This window comes from Pelophylax lessonae (genome assembly GCF_965119305.1).
Source record: "Pelophylax lessonae genome assembly, chromosome: 8".
Taxonomy (NCBI): Eukaryota; Metazoa; Chordata; class Amphibia; order Anura; family Ranidae; genus Pelophylax; species Pelophylax lessonae.
This window is the reverse complement of record NC_138775.1, coordinates 7,665,948-7,687,904: the sequence shown is the minus strand read 5'-3', so window position 1 is coordinate 7,687,904 and position 21,957 is coordinate 7,665,948. Positions and strand designations below refer to the sequence as shown.

Below are 21,957 nucleotides of genomic sequence, written 5' to 3'. Positions count from 1 at the left end.
TGTCAGTTTGTTATTGGGAATGTTATACAGCAGAAAGTAAAAAAATATTGTTTTTTTTTTTTAATTGTTTATAGCGCAAAAAATAAAAAAAATCACACAGGTGATCAAATACCACCAAAAGAAAGCTCTGTTTGTGGGGAAAAAAGGACAAAAATAAAAAATGTCAGTTAGGGGTCCGATCTGTCCGCCGCAATGTCGCAGCCCCGCTAAAAATCGCAGATCACCGCCATTACTAGTAAAAAAAGAAATAAATAAATATGAAATTAATCTTTCCCCTAGTTTGTAAAAGTGCTAATTTTTGTGCAAACCAATCAATGTACACTTATTGGGATTTTTTTTTCAAAAATATGTAGCAGAATACAAATTGGCCTAAAATGATGAAAACATTTGATTTTTACATTTTTTTTTTTATTGGGAATGTTATATAGCAGAAAGTAAAAAGATTTTTTTTTTTTTTTTTTTTTAATTGTTTATAGCGCAAAAAATAAAAAATCGGACAGGTGATCAAATACCACCAAAAGAAAGCTCGATTTGTGGGGAAAAAAGGACAAAAATAAAAAATGTCAGTTAGGTGTCCGATCTGTCCGCCGCAATGTCGCAGCCCCGCTAAAAATCGCAGATCGCCGCCATTACTAGTAAAAAAATAAATAAATATATGACATCAATCTTTCCCCCAGTTTGTAAAAGCGATAACTTTTGCGCAAAGCAATCAATATACATTTATTGGGATTTTTTTTTACCAAAAATATGTAGCAGAATACAAATTGGCCTAAAATGATGAAAACATTAGATTTTTACATTTTTTTTTTTTTTTTATTGGGAATGTTATATAGCAGAAAGTAAAAAGATTTTTTTTTTTTTTTTTTAATTGTTTATAGCGCAAAAAATAAAAAATCGCACAGGTGATCAAATACCACCAAAAGAAAGCTCTATTTGTGGGATAAAAAGGACACAAATAAAAAATGTCAGTTAGGTGTCCGATCTGTCCGCCGCAATGTCGCAGCTCTGCTAAAAATCGCTGATCGCCGCCATTACTAGTAAAAAAAAAAATAAATATATGACATCAATCTTTCCCCCAGTTTGTAAAAGCGATAACTTTTGCGCAAAGCAATCAATATACATTTATTGGGATTTTTTTTACCAAAAATATGTAGCAGAAAACAAATTGGCCTAAAATGATGAAAAAATTTGATTTTTACATTTTTTTTTTATTGGGAATGTTATATAGCAGAAAGTAAAAAATATTGTTTTTTGTTTTTTAGAATAGTCACTTTTTTTGTTTTATAGAGAAAAAAAATAAAAAATCGCACAGATGATCAAATAACACCAAAAAAAAAAGCTCTATTTGTGGGGGGGGGGGGGGGGGGGAGACAAAAATAAAAAATGTCAGTTAGGGGTCCGATCTGTCAGCTGCAATGTCGCAGCCCCGCTAAAAATCGCAGATCACCGCCATTACTAGTAAAAAAATAAATAAATAAATATATGAGATCAAATCAAGAAAAGCTCACAACACTTGTTAATGGTAATTAAAGGTACCACATCCCAATTTATATCAAGGGCAAAATTGGACAAAGATGGGGCATATGTCGGGACTTTAGGGGTACCGTCTTCAGACCAATATTTATAGTATCACACTGGTACAGGAAAATTCTATTAAAAACGTTTCTTTAATGTATACAATATCAAAAATACATACAGTGAGAAGGGAACACATCATACATAATCAAAATTGGAATTCACATAAGCATATCCTCATCTCTTAAAGATGGAGTCACCGAGAAGTACCGCTGGGCCAGATAAATCCGGTACCAACCAGGTAGTTCACCAGGTGTCCCACAACCCGCTACCCTACATATATTCCATCCATCTTTCCCCTAGTTTGTAAAAGCGATAACTTTTGCGCAAACCAATCAAAATACGCTTATTGGGATTTTTTTTACCAAAAATATGTAGCAGAATACAAATTGGCCTAAAATGATGAAAAAATTAGATTTTTTGATTTTGATTTGATTTTTACATCTTTTTTTTTTTTTTTTTTTTTGGGAATGATTTTTAATTATATAGAAGAAAGTAAAAAATATTGTTTTTTTTTTCAGAATTATGGCTCTTTTTTGTTTATAGAGCAAAAAATAAAAAAATCGCACAGGTGATCAAATACCCCCAAAAGAAAGCTCTATTTGAGGGGAAAAAAGGACATCAATTTTATTAGGGTACAGCGTCGCACAACCGCGCAATTGTCAGGTAAGTTAACGCAGTGCCGTATCGCAAAAAATGGCCTGGTCATTAAGGGGGTAAATCCTTCCAGTCCAGAAGTGGTTAAATAACCCAAAGCAACCCAAAAGTGATTTTTAACAAACAATTGATCAAACAGCAGACAGTGTTGGGGGTAACTAGTTACAACGTAACTGATTACAGTAACTACATTACTTTTTTTGGTAACGAAGTAATGTAACTAGTTACAATACTAATATTGGTAACTACACTACTTTACTAGACTATAGGAGGTAACTACACTACATTACTAGACTATAGGAGGTAACTACACTACTTTACTAGGCTATAGGAGGTAACTACACTGCTTTACTAGACTATAGGAGGTAACTACACTACTTTACTAGGCTATAGGAGGTAACTACACTACTTTACTAGACTATAGGAGGTAACTACACTACTTTACTAGGCTATAGGAGGTAACTACACTACTTTACTAGGCTATAGGAGGTAACTACACTACTTTACTAGACTATAGGAGGTAACTACACTACTTTACTAGGCTATAGGAGGTATCTACACTACTTTACTAGGCTATAGGAGGTATCTACACTACTTTACTAGGCTATAGGAGGTAACTACACTACTTTACTAGACTATAGGAGGTATCTACACTACTTTACTAGGCTATAGGAGGTAACTACACTACTTTACTAGACTATAGGAGGTAACTACACTACTTTACTAGACTATAGGAGGTAACTACACTACTTTACTAGACTATAGGAGGTAACTACACTACTTTACTAGACTATAGGAGGTAACTACACTACTTTACTAGACTATAGGAGGTAACTACACTACTTTACTAGACTATAGGAGGTATCTACACTACTTTACTAGGCTATAGGAGGTAACTACACTACTTTACTAGACTATAGGAGGTAACTACACTACTTTACTAGGCTATAGGAGGTAACTACACTACTTTACTAGGCTATAGGAGGTAACTACACTACTTTACTAGGCTATAGGAGGTATCTACACTACTTTACTAGGCTATAGGAGGTAACTACACTACTTTACTAGGCTATAGGAGGTATCTACACTACTTTACTAGGCTATAGGAGGTAACTACACTACTTTACTAGACTATAGGAGGTAACTACACTACTTTACTAGACTATAGGAGGTAACTACACTACTTTACTAGGCTATAGGAGGTAACTACACTACTTTACTATACTATAGGAGGTAACTACACTACTTTACTAGACTATAGGAGGTAACTACACTACTTTACTAGACTATAGGAGGTAACTACACTACTTTACTATACTATAGGAGGTAACTACACTACTTTACTAGGCTATAGGAGGTAACTACACTACTTTACTAGGCTATAGGAGGTAACTACACTACTTTACTAGGCTATAGGAGGTATCTACACTACTTTACTAGGCTATAGGAGGTAACTACACTACTTTACTAGGCTATAGGAGGTAACTACACTACTTTACTAGGCTATAGGAGGTAACTACACTACTTTACTAGACTATAGGAGGTAACTACACTACTTTACTAGGCTATAGGAGGTAACTACACTACTTTACTAGACTATAGGAGGTAACTACACTACTTTACTAGGCTATAGGAGGTATCTACACTACTTTACTAGACTATAGGGGGTAACTACACAACTTTACTAGGCTATAGGAGGTAACTACACTACTTTACTAGACTATAGGAGGTATCTACACTACTTTACTAGGCTATAGGAAGTAACTACACTACTTTACTAGACTATAGGAGGTAACTACACTACTTTACTAGACTATAGGAGGTAACTACACTACTTTACTAGGCTATAGGAGGTATCTACACTACTTTACTAGGCTATAGGAGGTATCTACACTACTTTACTAGACTATAGGAGGTAACTACACTACTTTACTAGACTATAGGAGGTAACTACACTACTTTACTAGGCTATAGGAGGTAACTACACTACTTTACTAGACTACAGGAGGTAACTACACTACTTTACTAGGCTATAGGGGGTAACTACACTACTTTACTAGGCTATAGGAGGTATCTACACTACTTTACTAGGCTATAGGAGGTAACTACACTACTTTACTAGGCTATAGGAGGTAACTACACTACTTTACTAGGCTATAGGAGGTAACTACACTACTTTACTAGACTATAGGAGGTAACTACACTACTTTACTAGGCTATAGGGGGTAACTACACTACTTTACTAGGCTATAGGAGGTAACTACACTACTTTACTAGACTATGGGAGGTAACTACACTACTTTACTAGGCTATAGGAGGTATCTACACTACTTTACTAGGCTATAGGAGGTATCTACACTACTTTACTAGACTATAGGAGGTAACTACACTACTTTACTAGGCTATAGGAGGTAACTACACTACTTTACTAGACTATAGGAGGTAACTACACTACTTTACTAGGCTATAGGAGGTATCTACACTACTTTACTAGACTATAGGAGGTAACTACACTACTTTACTAGGCTATAGGAGGTATCTACACTACTTTACTAGACTATAGGGGGTAACTACACAACTTTACTAGGCTATAGGAGGTAACTACACTACTTTACTAGACTATAGGAGGTATCTACACTACTTTACTAGGCTATAGGAAGTAACTACACTACTTTACTAGACTATAGGAGGTAACTACACTACTTTACTAGACTATAGGAGGTAACTACACTACTTTACTAGGCTATAGGGGGTAACTACACTACTTTACTAGGCTATAGGAGGTATCTACACTACTTTACTAGGCTATAGGAGGTAACTACACTACTTTACTAGACTATAGGAGGTAACTACACTACTTTACTAGGCTATAGGGGGTAACTACACTACTTTACTAGGCTATAGGAGGTAACTACACTACATTACTAGACTATAGGAGGTAACTACACTACATTACTAGGCTATAGGAGGTAACTACACTACTTTACTAGGCTATAGGAGGTAACTACACAACTTTACTAGACTATAGGAGGTAACTACACTATTTTACTAGGCTATAGGGGGTAACTACACTACTTTACTAGGCTATTGGAGGTAACTACACTACTTTACTAGACTATAGGAGGTAACTACACTACTTTACTAGACTATAGGAGGTATCTACACTACTTTACTAGGCTATAGGAGGTAACTACACTACTTTACTAGGCTATAGGAGGTAACTACACTACATTACTAGGCTATAGGAGGTATCTACACTACTTTACTAGACTATAGGAGGTAACCACACTACTTTACTAGACTATAGGAGGTAACTACACTACTTTACTATACTATAGGAGGTAACTACACTACTTTACTAGGCTATAGGAGGTAACTACACTACTTTACTAGGCTATAGGAGGTAACTACACTACTTTACTAGGCTATAGGAGGTAACTACACTACTTTACTAGACTATAGGAGGTAACTACACTACTTGACTAGACTATAGGAGGTAACTACACTACTTTACTAGGCTATAGGAGGTAACTACACTACTTTACTAGACTATAGGGGGTAACTACACGACTTTACTAGGCTATAGGAGGTAACTACACTACTTTAATAGACTATAGGAGGTAACTACACTACTTTACTAGACTATAGGAGGTAACTACACTACTTTACTATACTATAGGAGGTAACTACACTACTTTACTAGGCTATAGGAGGTAACTACACTACTTTACTAGGCTATAGGAGGTAACTACACTACTTTACTAGACTATAGGAGGTAACTACACTACTTTACTAGGCTATAGGAGGTAACTACACTACTTTACTAGACTATAGGAGGTAACTACACTACTTTACTAGACTATAGGGGGTAACTACACTACTTTACTAGACTATAGGAGGTAACTACACTACTTTACTAGGCTATAGGAGGTAACTACACTACTTTACTAGGCTATAGGAGGTAACTACACTACTTTACTAGGCTATAGGAGGTAACTACACTACTTTACTAGGCTATAGGAATGCGCTTTCCTGCGTTACCCAAGCCGTGCGATACAATTGTTATTTGGAAGAATAGAGAGGGATGAAGTTTATGACTTTTTGTTGCACTTTATGTTTTATTCTGTTTTTTCAGGTTTTGTTCTCATGTTTCCCAAAGCCTGTGTTTATACAATAAACTCTATGCAGAAAGAGTGTCATGTATCTTCTTCTACACGGGCAATTAAGAAAGAGGAGAGTAAAGTAATAAGTAGTGAAGTTACTTTTCAAATGCAGTAACTAGTAAAGTAATCTCATTACAATTTACAGAAGTAACTAGTTACATTTTTTGAGTAACTACCCCAACACTGACAGCGGATTGCAAGCACTGACAGTTCCCTCTGTTCCCTTTCTGAATTCCTGATGTCACTATTGACACTATTTCTGCAAAAAAAAGTGGCTATGGTCTATGTGTCACTTCCTCCTACAACCAGAACCCATGTCAAATATGATTTATGTTCTTACTCGCAGTGCCAAAGTGTTCTGTTTCCAGGAAAAATGGTAATGCCATTGTACATTACATATTCTGGTGACAGGTCTAACCAGTTCTTCCAGTAGGCAAATGAGCTTAATTGGCACAATGCTCAAACACTGAAAAAGGATGGCCTTTGGATCCAACTTGATTCCCTTTATATAGAGGGACCGAACCTTCTGCAACTCAGACAAGGACTTCTCCAAACTTCTCTTCTGGCAAGACTTCATTTCCAGTACTCCGACTTAAAGAGCGACCCGGTGCTCCCTTGTTAAATATACACCAGCAGTATCTTCCAATTCAGTACTTTCCGAGCTAACGTCTGGTGGCAAAATGGTCTTAAAAGACACGTACGGATCATATATCAACTTCGGTTCCAAATTTGTGACAACGGCCTTACTGACCTTATCTCTTATTGGAATACAAGGAGTTTTAGACACCAACTTTAAATGTCCAACAAAAAGTTACAGCCCAGTCCTTGCATGCTTCTACAGCCTCTCGTTCTACCTGTGTCCTGCCATCACCTTCGCCTACCTGGGATTATACTATTTTCCTGGTTTCAACAAGAAGAAGGAATGCTGCCCATGTTGGTCTGGCAATTGGACTTGTATCTACGTCGTCATTGAGCTTGGAAAAGCTCCCCTGATTTGGCTCCTGATTGCGCTGGCAGATGGTCGGTACTTGTCCTGCTTTGTCTTTGCGGCCTCTCACTATCAGATAGACCAGGATTATTACTTATTCATATTTCAGGTAAGAGGTTCATTCAATGCATCGTATTATGTAATAGATATTTAAAACCCGATGAAGAAAGTTTAAAGCCCAAATATTGTGGATCACTTCATGAGTTGTATTATTATTATTATATAGTATTTTTATAGCGCCGACAGTTTACGCCGCGCTTTACAACTTGAGGGTGGACAGTACAAATACAATACACTTTAATACAGTAGGAATCAGAGGACCCTGCTCGTTAGAGCTTACAATCAAAGAGTGACGGTCAAGAGATACAAGAGGTAATAACTGTGGGGGATGTGCTGATGGAGATAATAAGAGTACAGTTGTTAGGTGGTTGCCAGATAGCAGAGATGTATAGTAACGAAGTAGAACTACTTAAGTACTGTACTTAAGTACTGAAATGCGGTATCTGTACTTTCCTAGAGTATAATTTTTTTCTCCTACTTCTACTTTTACTTCACTACATTTTTTCGATGATTTCGATACTTCTACTCAAGTATTTTTTTTTGTGCTGCATAGTTACTCGTTACTTTTAAAAAAATTACCACTGCCAGAACAGTAGATGGCAGGTTGCATAAAGCTCAAAAAAATGTGTATAATGTCATTTGTAAATCAGCGCATACGAAAATAAAGGCTGTGTATAATAAAAGCTGCTATACCAAATCTTTCCAATAAAAAGAAAATATGAAACAAACAAATAAATGGTGCTACAGCGCTTAAAGTGCATCAAGAAACTACTAACAAACACAGGTTAATCATTTGAATAAATCATTTGAAATAATAAAAAACAATATTGTTCAATATGTTCAAACTTTTGACTTCTTTCTTTAATAACTACATAACACAGTACTTGTACTTCTACTTTCAGTACTTGAGTAGAAATTTTTTTTCAAAACTACTGGTACTTTTTACTTTTAGTACTTAAGTAGCAAATTTTTTGAAAAAACTACTTGCAATACTTAAGTAAAAAAAATGTTGAATACTTTATTACTTCTACTTAAGTAACTTTTCCTGTGAGCACTTCCACTTCTACTCAAGTCACTTTTTGATCGAGCACTTGTACTTTTACTCAAGTAGAAATTTTGAGTACTTTATACAAGTCTGCCAGATAGGTTTCTCTGAGGAGATGTGTTTTCAGGGATCGTCTGAAAGTAGACAAAGTTGGAGATAGTCAGACAGATGGGGGTAGAGCATTCCAGAGGATGGGAGAAGCTCGGGAGAAGTCCTGGAGGCGAGCATGGGAAGTGGTTACAAGGGATCTAGAGAGCAGGAGGTCCTGGGAGAAATGAAGAGAACGAGTTGGTCGGTATTTTGAGACCAGGTTAGTGATGTAGCTGGGCGCCAAGTTATGGATGGCTTTGTAAGTTATGGTTAGTAACTTGAATTGAATTCGTTGGTTGAGTGGCAGCCAATGGAGGGATTGGCAAAGAGTGGTGGCAGACACAGAGTGGTTTGCAAGGTGGATGAGCCTGGCAGCAGCGTTCATGATGGTCTGAGGGGGGGATAGTCTTTTTAAAGGTAAGCCAATGAGAAGGGAGTTGCAGTAATCAAGACGAGAGATGACCAGGGAGTGGATTGGAAGGTTTGTGGCATCATTGGTTAGGAAGGGACGTATCTTGGAGATGTTGCGGAGGTTGAGTCGGCAAGCTCTGGACAGTGACTGGATGTGTGGCTGAAAGGATAGTTCAGAGTTCAGGATTGTACCTAGGACCTTGGCATGGGTGGCCGGGTTGATAGTTGTGCCGTTGATGTTGACAGAGAAATCAGGGGAAGAGGACCGTGGGGGAGGAAACTGAAGGAGTGAGCTGAGGGGTGGAGAGATATATTTGGGTGTCATTGGTTTTACCACCTTAGTGATAAAATCTTCCCGATGAGATGGCCTTGATATGGTTAATGTCAAGCTAAAATATGGTGTCACCCTAGCGAATGGGAACTCAATTATGCAGAATAAATAAGTATTTGTGGAGTTAAGTGGTAAAGGAGTTACAGTTTGATTCTGACTTCGTAGGGGGGGGGGGGGGGCAGAGACACTAACTGCTACAGGGAGCTCTCATCATTTTAGGCAGGGTGAAGACATTACCTACGTTGGGGAAATCCCATCATTGAAGAAGAGTGGACACATCCACTTTGGTGAAATGTCACTATTGTAGAAGAAGAGAAATACAAATTGTGGGGAAATATCAACATTTTAGGAGAGCTGACACATCTACTTTGCAGAAATCTCACAACTTAAGGACAGGGGACACATCTACTTTGGGGAAATCTCAATATACAGAAGAAGAGGAACACCACTTGTGGGGAAAGGTCAAGAACATTGGAGAGGAGACACGTCTGTTGTGGGAGGGACCTTAATATTGTAGAATAGGGGACCCACTATTGTGAGAAATTCTCACTCTCACCATTGTATGAGAAGAGACTAGCTACCGAAAATTTAACCTTTGTAGGAGAGGAAACGCATCTATGTTGGTGAAAACTCTTCATTAAAGGCCAAATGACACATCTACTGTTGGGAAATGTCACTACTGCCAAAAGAGACACATCTGCTGTAGGGAGATCTCACCACAGTAGCATAGGAGACACGACTAAAGCCCCGTACACACGTACTGATCGTCGGACGAACGATCGGCCATCTTTTGTCCGGTGCTGTCCTGTCGGTTGAAAACTGCAAAAGACTGCACACGAATTTTGTCGGCCAACAACAGCCGACTGCAGAAGTGATGTCATGTGATGGTTAACTTTCCTTGTCTTTTTTCTTCTCTGAGCATGCTCAGTCTTGCTAATCTGCTGTCCGTCAGCCGAAATCTGTACTGACTGGCAAACAATCGGCCGTTCTGGTGTTGGCCAACAAAAATTTTAATGCCTGCATGACAGATTCTGTTCGGCCGAAAATGCGCTGTCGGCTTTCGGAAGCATCATGCTAACAAGCCTACAATCGGCCGATCGGTCGTCGGCCGAATATTTACGGCCGACAATCGGTACGTGTGTACGGGGCTTAATTAGGAAATATGCATGGTAAAATTAAATAACAGAGTAATATGGCATCAATCCATCTGTTGAGAATCCAGTCACAAATTACAAAGTCCTTAAAAAAAATGTGACGTTCAATCACAATTGTGAATATAGCAAAAATTAGGGTGGGGGAGGGGGTCTTCTGGTTACATCGAAAAACCACCAGTGCACTTCTTATAGGAAATCGACTCAAATTCTGCTCCCCTCCACCGTGCCAATGCACTCACCAAACATCTGATGTATATACGCCTTGAATCCTGTTCAACAGGTACTGTTGTAACGGCATCGTTCCCACGGTTAGAGCCTGGTGTCCTTAACCCTCTCGTATCCACTGCTATGCAGGATGAGTAATATAGCTGGCTGGTCCAGTTGGATCATCCCCAGAGTCAAAAACAGGCTGTATGAAACACTCGCAAATCGGAGCCAATAAAGGTGCTCATATAGTGTAGCATTTATTGTAAAAAATAAATCACATATGAAGACCGCTGTTCCTACTGCATGAGGACACGGTGGCCAAGACGCCAGTGTGTAGGCCCCTGACCGCCCCCCCCCCTTTTTTTTTCTATATTCACAATTGTGACTGGATGTTCAGTTTTTTTAAGGACTTGTAGCATAAGAGACACGACTACTTTGGAAAAATATCACTACTGTAAAAGAAGAAACACATTTAATGTAGGAAAATCTTACCATTATAGGAGAGCAGACACATATCTTGGTTGAAATATTGCTTTTTCGGGATAGGGGACACATTTACTAATCTCACTATTGGTTGAGGTTTAATGTTAAAAAATGTAAAGTAATGCACTTGGGTGCCAGAAACCAGAAAGCAAGCTACTCACTGGGGGGAACCTCTGGGTGAGTCTAAGATGGAAAAGGACCTGGGGGTACTGGTAGACAACAGGCTTGACAGTGGCATGCAATGCCAAGCCGCTGCAAGCAAAGCCAACAGAATACTGGCATGTATAAAAAAGGAGATTATTCTCAGGACTGTAACAAAATATTGGTGTAAAATAAACAATACCTACGTGTCAAATAAAATGAGACTAGTCCATCTGTTGAGAATCCAGTCACAAATTACAAGTCCTTAAAAAAATGACAATTGTGAATATAGCAAAAAGAAAAAGGGGGGGGTCTTCTGGTTATATCGAAAAACCACCACCAGTGCATTTCTTATAGGAAATCAATCCAAATACTGCTCCCCTCCACCATGCCAATGCACTCACCAAACATCTGATGTATAAATGCCTTGAATCCTGTTCAACAGGTACTGCAGTAACGGCATCTGGGATCGTTCCCACGGTTAGAGCCTGGTGTCCTTAACCCTCTCGCATCCACAGCTATGCAGGATGAGTAAGATAGCTGGCAGGTCCAGTTGGATCATCCCCAGAGTCAAAAACAGGCTGTATGAAACACTCGCAAATCAGAGCCAATAAAGGTGCTCGTATAGTGTACAGTGCTGTATTTTGGCCTAGGCCAACAAGGCCCAGGCCTAGGATGGCACTTTGCATGGCCACTGGTTGCTAGAGCCGCCTCTCTCACCCCCTCTCTCTCACCCCTCCTCTCTCTCCCTCTCTCTCTCCCTCTCTCTTTCTCTCTCATTCCCCCTCTCTCTCTCATCCCCCTTTCTCATCCCCCCTCTCACTCTCTCACCCCCCCTCTCTCTCTCACCTCCCCTCTCTCTCTCTCTCTCTCTCTCATCCCCCTCTCTCATTGCCCCCCCTCTCTCTCTCACCCCTCCTCTCTCTCCCTCTCTCTCTCCCTCTCTCTTTCTCTCTCATTCCCCCTCTCTCTCTCTCACCCCCCTTTCTCATCCCCCCTCTCACTCTCTCACCCCCCCTCTCTCTCTCACCTCCCCTCTCTCTCTCTCTCTCTCTCTCTCTCATCCCCCTCTCTCATTGCCCCCCCTCTCTCTCTCACCCCTCCTCTCTCTCCCTCTCTCTTTCTCTCTCATTCCCCCTCTCTCTCTCTCATCCCCCTTTCTCACCCCCCCTCTCTCTCTCACCTCCCCTCTCTCTCTCTCTCTCACTCTCTCATCCCCCCTCTCTCTCATCCCCCCTCTCTCTCATCCCCTCTCTCTCTCTCTTTGATCACCCCCTCTCTCTCTCTCTTCCCCCTCTCTCTCCCTTACCCCCTCTCTCTCATCCCCCCCTCTCTCCCTCCCTCACCCATCCCCCTCCCTCTCTTCCTCACCCACCCCCCTCTCCCACCCCCTTCTCTCTCTCCCACCCCCTCTCACCCGCCCCCCTCTTGTGAGATCTCAGGGGTTCATGCTGGGACTTTTAGTCCTTCAATTTTGGAGGGAGTTACATTGGTTAAAAAAGGAATGGGCAAATTTACATAGGAGGGGGGGGGGGGGCGCCCAATTGTAGTCTTGCCTAGGGCAGCGCAAAACCAAAATACACCACTGATAGTGTAGCATTTATTGTAAAAAATAAATCATATATGAAGACCGCTGTTCCTACTGCATGAGGACACGGTGGCCAAGACGCCAGTGTGCGGGCCCCTGACCGCCCCCCCCTTTTTTTTCTATATTCACAATTGTGATTGGATGTCCCATTTTTTTAAGGACTTGTAGCATAGGAGACACAACTACTTTGGAAAAATATCACTACTGTAAAAGAAGAAACACATTTAATGTAGGATGAGGACACGGTGGCCAAGACGCCAGTGTGTAGGCCCCTGACCGCCCCCCCCCTTTTTTTTTTCTATATTCACAATTGTGATTGAATGTCCCGTTTTTTTAAGGACTTGTAATTTGTGACTGGATTCTCAACAGATGGACTAGTCTCATTTTAATTTGACATGTAGCTATTGTTTATATTATACCAATATTTTGTTACAGCACTGATTTGGACTTATATTGTTATTATTTAAATACTTTGTAGCGCTTTTTGTTTTCATGTCTTTCTGAGGGTTATATATTAACCTTTGTGTGCCAGCTGCTATTGTATATAGTGTCATCAGCACTCACTTTTTTACGTGTGGTTACGCAATTTGCAGATCTTGTCCCTTTTTTTCAGACCGTATTTACACATCTATAATCTAGTAATATTACAACTAGTCATAATAAAATTGCACAGGTTTTTCAGCCATATTACTCTGTTATTTAATTTACCATGCATATTTCCTAATTACACAGGTAAGACTTTGATAATTATCCTTAATATTCATATCTATGCCCAGGGCTTTTTTTCTCAGAGATTAGGTGCAGGAACTCCCTTTTTTGGACTTTCCCCTTGTCTCCGCCCCTACCTACCTCCGTGAACCATTCCTTGGTTCCACCCACTACTCACCTCCCAGTATCATCCTTTTTAGAAAATACAGAACCAAGTAACATTTGTGGTACTAAGCAATTTGTATGGATTTTTTTATTGATAACAAAAAGCAGTAAAATAGATCCCCTGCAGCCAACAATAATAGACCCCCCCCCAGCAGCAATAAGTCCAGCCAGCGACAATGGGTCCCCAGAAGCAACAACAGATCTCCCAGCAGACAGCATTAATAGACCCTCCAGCAGCCAGCTACAATAGACTGCTCCATAAAGAGTAGATTCCTCCCATCAACAACTGACCTCTCAGCAACATAAGAACCACCCCATTAACAATAGACCCCCCCCCTGCAAAATGAGATCTCTTCCAGAGACAATATATCCCCCAGCAGCCACACTAGACCTCCCCAGCAGCAATAAACCCTCCTGCAGGAATAGATCCTCACCAGCATCAATAGACAATGTTGCAGTCCTTGCAATTACATACATTCAGTGCAGGAGGTGCCGGGACTGCGTTCCCCCGCGTTCCCGCTGAAAAAAAGCCCTGACTATGCCCACTTATGGGTTATGTCCTTCTTGTTCCTTAATACTATGTGCCAAAGACTAGCTTTCCTTATTCTGGCATTGGATATATGCCCCTCTTCCGGCCAACCCATGTAAGATGAAGGTAAGGAGAAGCCTCAGCCTAGGCATCTCCACAAACTATGCCCCCTAACGCATTTTGTCCCAAACACCGAGGGGTAAGTCTAAACTAGTGATCGACTGATATTGTTTTTTTTATTGCCGATACTGATATATTGGTCATCGCATATTGGTATCAGCTGATATTGGCCTATTTTTTTTTTTCAGGTATTCTTGTGGAGGGATCTGGGGGTCTAAAAGACCCCAAACCCCTCCTCTGCACTTTAAAGCATTCAAAACGCCAAGTTTGGCTGTTTTGAATGCTGTAATTTTTTTTAATTGATGACATCACTTCGGGTTTTTTTACATGGAGACCCGCTCACAGCCAAATGAGGCTTTGATCGGGTCTTCTCTTCAGCGGCCGTGCAGGATGGTTGCCCGGGTCTCCGGGACGGGAGAACCAGGCGAGCAGCGGAAAGTGGCGGGGGGGGGGGGGGGCGTCCACTCACACTCCTTGCAATGACAGCCGAGCGGCTTCTCAGCCATATTGGTAGTCATTAACCACTTTACCACCGGAGCATTTTGCTGTCTTACGTCTGGGCCACTTTTTGCGATTCGGTGATGTGTGACTTTAACTGACAATTGCGCGGTCGTGCAACGCCGTACCCAAACGAAATTTACGTCCTTTTTTTTCCCACAAACAGAGCTTTCTTTTGGTGGTATTTGATCACCTGTGCGATTTTTACTTTTTGCGCTATAAACAAAAAAAGAGCGTTTATTTTGAAAAAATAACAATATTTTTAACATTTTTTATATAAATTCCCCCCAAAAAAGATGTAAAAACCAATTTTTTTTTAAATTTTTGGCCAATTTGTTTTCTGCTACCTATGTTTGGTAAAAAAAATCACAATAAGCGTATTTTGATTGGTTTGCGCAAAAGTTATAGCTTTTACTATCTAAGGGAAAGATTTATGTAATTTTTGGTGTTTTTTTTTTTAACGCGTAATGGCGGCGATCTGCGATTTTTTTTGTGGGACTGCGACATTGCGGCGGACAGATCGGACCCTTGACTGACATTTTTGACACTTTTGGGGGTACCAGTGACATTACTGCAGTAATCAGTGCTATATATATATGCACTGTTACTGTAAAAATGACACTGGCAGGGAAGGGGTTAATTTTATTGGAGAGGGAGGGGTTAATGTATGCCTGGTGCTTACTGACGTGTGTGGGGGGAGGTGACTGAGTGACACAAGGACAGATCCAGGGTTCAGCTATGCTGAACCCTGCAATCTGACCCTGTCTGTCACTTAGGAGATCCGCCCGCTTGTGTTTACACAAGCAGGCGGATCTCCACACTAGATCCCCGACGATCGGGGAAGAGCGGCGGCGATCGCCGCTGCTCCTCCCCTGGCCCGACTCCCGCTGTGACTGAAAACAGCAGGAGCGAGCCTCCGGCGGCGCGTGCGCACTGCTGAGAAGGGGGAGTGTCTGACGACGTAGTACTACGTCGTCAGACGATAACGAGCCCCTCTGCCGCAGTAATATTACTGCAGGCAGACGTAAAGTGGTTAAAAGACAGCCGACCGTCAGCTATGGACGCCGGTACCGGGGTGATGCCTCTAGCTGCAAGCATCACTCCGGTACAAGCACTTTCCCGAAATATCGGCCGATTCCGATATATCGGGGAAAGTGCAGATCGGCCCTTGACATATTGGCGTTGCAGAAAATTGGTAGATCTCTAGTCTAAACCCTCAATGGGCAGGGCGAAATGCAGCACTGGGCAGGGTTTGTGGAGAAGCATAGGCTGAGGCCATTCCTTACCTTCATCGCACATGGGCTGGCTGGGAGAGCGGCATCCATCCCAATCCATTCTATGTGTATGTGATGCATGCAGTGAAATATTGCCACCCTGTCTCCTGGCATCAAGGGGAAGAATTTCCTCTCCAGCCACCAGTGGTGCTCCAAGTCTTAAGCTTTTCCTTATTCTAATGCTGGAATTTACTGTTTGGAGAAAAAGGACCTAAAACAAGTCCTCAAATCCTTTGTTATTTCAGCCAATGACAACGTAAGCCAATAGTAGAGGAAGTGTGGTGGGATCATGGGGGACAGACAGCTAGCGGTGGGCACTGTCAGTGCACTGCTGTTTACTATTTGTCCAAAGAGAAGACGGGAGGCGGAGCAGTAACACTGTACTGTGAAGTATGCTGTCCAGTTCTGGGCACCGGTCCTGAGGAAGGATGTGCTGGAACTGGAAAGAGTCCAGAGAAGGGCAACAAAAATAATTAGGGGAATGGAGGACCTCAGCTATGAGGAAAGACTACAAGCACTGAACTTATTCTCTCTGGAGAAAAGACGATTGAGGGGGAATATGATATCAATGTACAAATACTGTACTGGTGACCCTAGCATAAGGAACAAACTATTCAGAGAAAGGGAATACAATAAGACACGTGGCCACTTACTAAAACTAGAGGAAAGGTGGTTTAACCTTAAAGTACGTAGGGGGTTCTTCACTGTCAGAGCAGTAAGGATGTGGAATTCTCTTCCACAAGCAGTGGTATCAGCAGGGAGCATCGATAGTTTCAAAAAACTATTAGATGGGCACCTTAAAGACCACAACATACAGGGGTATACAATGTACAACATACAGCGGTATACAATGTACAACATACAGGGGTATACAATGTACAACATACAGGGGTATACAATGTACAACATACAGGGGGTATACAATGTACAACATACAGGGGTATTCAATGTACAACATACAGGGGTATACAATGTACAACATACAGGGGTATACAATGTACAACATACAGGGGTATACAATGTACAACATACAGGGGGTATACAATGTACAACATACAGGGGTATACAATGTACAACATACAGGGGTATTCAATGTACAACATACAGGGGTATACAATGTACAACATACAGGGGTATACAATGTACAACATACAGGGGTATACAATGTACAACATACAGGGGGTATACAATGTACAACATACAGGGGTATACAATGTACAACATACAGGGGGTATACAATGTACAACATACAGGGGGTATTCAATGTACAACATACAGGGGTATACAATGTACAACATACAGGGGGTATACAATGTACAACATACAGGGGGTATACAATGTACAACATACAGGGGTATACAATGTACAACATACAGGGGTATACAATGTACAACATACAGGGGGTATACAATGTACAACATACAGGGGTATACAATGTACAACATACAGGGGTATACAATGTACAACATACAGGGGGTATACAATGTACAACATACAGGGGGTATACAATGTACAACATACAGGGGTATACAATGTACAACATACAGGGGTATACAATGTACAACATACAGGGGTATACAATGTACAACATACAGGGGGTATACAATGTACAACATACAGGGGTATACAATGTACAACATACAGAGGTATACAATGTACAACATACAGAGGTATACAATGTACAACATACAGGGGTATACAATGTACAACATACAGGGGGTATACAATGTACAACATACAGGGGGTATACAATGTACAACATACAGGGGGTATACAATGTACAACATACAGGGGTATACAATGTACAACATACAGGGGGTATACAATGTACAACATACAGGGGTATACAATGTACAACATACAGGGGGTATACAATGTACAACATACAGGGGTATACAATGTACAACATACAGGGGTATACAATGTACAACATACAGGGGTATACAATGTACAACATACAGGGGTATACAATGTACAACATTCAGGGGTATAGAATGTACAACATACAGGGGTATACAATGTACAACATACAGGGGTATACAATGTACAACATACAGGGGTATAGAATGTACAACATACAGGGGAATACAATGTACAACATACAGGGGTATACAATGTACAACATACAGGGGAATACAATGTACAACATACAGGGGTATACAATGTACGGTTAACAGCAAACACACACACATCATAGGTTGACCTGGATGGACTGATGTCCTTTTTCAACCTCACTAACTATGTAACACAGTTGCGGGCAATGAAAAATGTTTCTAAAGCTATGCAGCCATATGACCCAGTACTGTACAGAATATTTGGTCCATATACAGAGCAGACCTTTAACCCTTTCTATCTTTTTTTTTATCTCATCTGCAGACCACTGGAATGTTGGGTATTACCCTTTTTGTCATCCTCCTTTTTTACACATCGCAGTGTACCTGTGTGTGTTTGGAGAACAGTCGGCGTGTGTACGAAATGCTGTCAGAGGTGGAGAATATTATACTAGCAGATCAAACACAGAAAGAAAAAGCTGAAGAGAAGCAAAAGTTTCTGTGCGCTCTGGAGCATAACGGAGAGTACATGGACCGGAGACTGCCGCGGTACATGCTGGACAAGGAAGATGTGATTGTCGCTAAGCTGAACCCACCACCTGCTGCCAACCATTAGAATGGCAACAAAAAAAATTGAAATGAAAAGCCAGAGGGGGACCAAAAACACGAAAAAAATGTAGAAAGCATAGCCTTAAACACATTTTAACTTGCACATGATCCAATGAAAGTGGACCTGCTATCAGGACATCTCAAGGATCAGAACATTCAGGGGTATGTGGAATGATTACGGCCACACACACCTACACAGGTTGAACTGGATGGACTATAGTCTTTATTCAACCTCACCTACTATGTAACCAGGGCTTTTTTTCTCAGAGAATAGGTGCAGGAACTCCTCCCTTCTGAGTCACCCCTTGACTCTGCCCCCTACCCACCTCCGAGCACCGTTCCTTAGTTCTACCTCTTACCCACCTCCTAGTACCACCCCTTTTAGAGAATTAATGATAACAAGAAAGGCAATATAATAGATCTAGCAACAATGGACACCCCAGCGACAATAGATCCACCCCTGCAACAATGGACTCCCAACATCCAGCATCAATAGACCCTCGAGCAGCCAGGAACATTAGACCCTTCCCTCAACAGTACATCCCTCCCAGCAATGATTGACCCCCTGCAACATAAGACCCACCCCAGCAATAATAGATACCCCACCAGCAACAACAGACTTCCTCAGCAACAATAGTTCCTCTGCACAAATAGATCCACTCCAGCAGCAAATAGATCCCCTCCAGCAACAATAGATTCTCCTATAGCCAGTGCTGTATCTTGGCCAAGGCCTACAAGGCCCAGGCCTAGAGCGGCACTTTGCAGATTGCAAAAAAGCTGCATACCGCATAAAAAAAACAGCCTCCTCCCGACTCCTGCATGAAAAGGGTCCCCGCTGGCTTGCGCTACACTTTTAGTTTAGTGCCAGTATTATGGGGGGAATTTGGCCAAAGGGCAGGGTCCAGGAGGCAAATCAATCTGGCACCCCCATAAAGCAGTCACACTGCTACCTACCGGTGTGATAGGCTGCACTAATGGGGACTGATAGGCTACACTGGTGGCCACTAATGGGGCTGTACGGATGGCCACTGATGAGGCCACACTGATATGCTGCACTGATAAAGCTGAAATGATGGGCAGTAATGAGGCGGCACTGATGGGCACGGATGAGGCTGAACTTATGGGAACTAATAAGGCTATGCTGATGGGCACAGATAGACTGTGGTTGTGGTCTGTGGTGTACAGATGACAGGGCGGGACATAAACAGGAAGGGGCGTGGCCTTTACAGGAAGGGGTGGGTCATTTTTAAATGAGGGGGTGCACAAACTTAGTCAGGCCTAGGGCAGCACAAAACCTAAATACACCACTGCCTATAGCCAGCATCAATAGACCCTCCAGCACACTCCAGCACCCCTTGCCATTACATACATTTAGTTCTGGAGGTGCCGGAACTGCGTTCCCCCACGTTCCCGCTGAAAAAAAGCCCTGTATGTAACTATGTAACTATCAGATATATTTCCCATGCTAAAGTGGACCTGTCCTCGGATATGTGTTTTCATGTTGGGCACCGTCTTTGTTCAGCCACTATGTAGGGTATTCATCCGGCCCTGGTGAACCAACCTGGGTACACAGTTAAGGACCTTGAACGTATGCCATATCTCCTGGTTTGAAAAGGGTCAAAACAAGCTCATGGCTGTAGCTTTTTGTATAGACCCCCTCCACCCCCAGCCTCTCCCACTGCTCCTGGGAGCCCAGAACTTCAATAAATGTTGTTAGGATCGTGAATAAGATTTCATCAAGGTAAATCTATTCCCAAGTGTCCTCTGCAGAGTGTGAACGCATCAGTGCTCAGCTCTGAGCATTTCTGTGTTCAGAGATGTCTAAACCCCCAGTTCAGGGAGGTAAGCAACAGGCTGCATACAGTCTGTGCCCAATCAGCAGAGAGCAGGAGAGACATTAAGGGTCTAATAGATCCCTAAAGTCTCCATAAAGAGTACCCATCACGTGCCCAATTGCATTACATTTTTAGCCCCCATATATTAGTGATTAGGTTAAAAAGATTTTAAAACCTTAAAAGTTAAAAGTACCTTCATTGCCCTGCACACACACAAATGCAAACATGCCAATAGAATATACACATGTATGTAAACATGTATGTGCAACACATATTGGGTATCACTTTGCATGCTGGAGTATTCTAGTTCCCTAATGGCGTTTTTCCACTGCATGGAACCGAACGGTTCGGCTCGCTTTTGTGCTTTTCCACTGCATGGTACCACATGGTATGGTGCAGGAACAGTTCGGTACGCTACGGCAGCGATTTTCCACTGCATGGAACCGAACGGTACGGCTCGTTTAAACAGTACCACCTCAGTTGTGGTTCCAACAGGGCCGTACCGGTACCATATCCCACAATCCTTTGCATGCAGCCTTGACTGTTTGTCACTACTAGCCACTGATTGGTCAGAGAATCATTGTTATCCCACCCACTTACTTTAGTACTACTTTAGTGGAAAAGAAAACCATACCGTACCGTACCGAACCGTTCCAACACCGTACCATGCTGTACCATGCAGTGGAAAACCAAACCGGGCCAAGCAGGGCCAGGCAGGGCCAAGTAGAGCCGAGCCTGTACTTGCAGTGGAAAAGTGCCATTACTGATGATTAACCCTAAGTTATTGAGCTGCAACGGCTTTTAAAGCATCACCTATTGATCATTTTGGGTATTTTTTCGGGGTGCTTTGAAGGTTTTAAGAAATCTGCTTGAACCTTGCGGAAAGCTTTCCAAATGCTTTGAAAAAAATGATGTACTCTCTGCTCTTTTACAAGCTGAAGCCTTTGTGTACAAGGCCCAAAAGCAGTACTTAAAAAAAAACATTACCAATATAACTACCATGACCTCTTGCAATGTTTGGCGAACAAACCCGGCACCATGTTACCACCACTGCTTTCCATTTGGCCTTGTCATTTGCCAGGTTAATGTTTTTCTTTATGTCACGTCTGCCTGCCATTTACTGGATGTCATCCATCCACCATGTTCTCCCTTATGTCATCCATCCACCATGTTCTCCCTTATGTCATCTATCCACCATGTTTCCTTTATGTTATCCGTCCACCATGTTCTCCTTTATGTCATCTATCCACCATGTTCTCCCTTATGTCATCTATC

The 21,957-nt window shown here is 41.6% G+C and overlaps 1 protein-coding gene across 1 annotated transcript; it reads left to right on the top strand.

Annotated features, from left to right (window-relative positions):
* The first annotated feature begins 6,992 nt into the window (after nucleotides 1-6,992).
* Nucleotides 6,993-18,862, top strand: LOC309561121 (uncharacterized protein). Its single transcript, XM_082264864.1, has 2 exons — nucleotides 6,993-7,492; nucleotides 18,564-18,862. Exons 1-2 carry the CDS (start codon nucleotides 7,076-7,078, stop codon nucleotides 18,852-18,854), a joined length of 708 nt encoding a protein of 235 aa, XP_082120990.1. The 5' UTR covers nucleotides 6,993-7,075; the 3' UTR covers nucleotides 18,855-18,862.
* The last annotated feature ends 3,095 nt before the right edge of the window (nucleotides 18,863-21,957 follow it).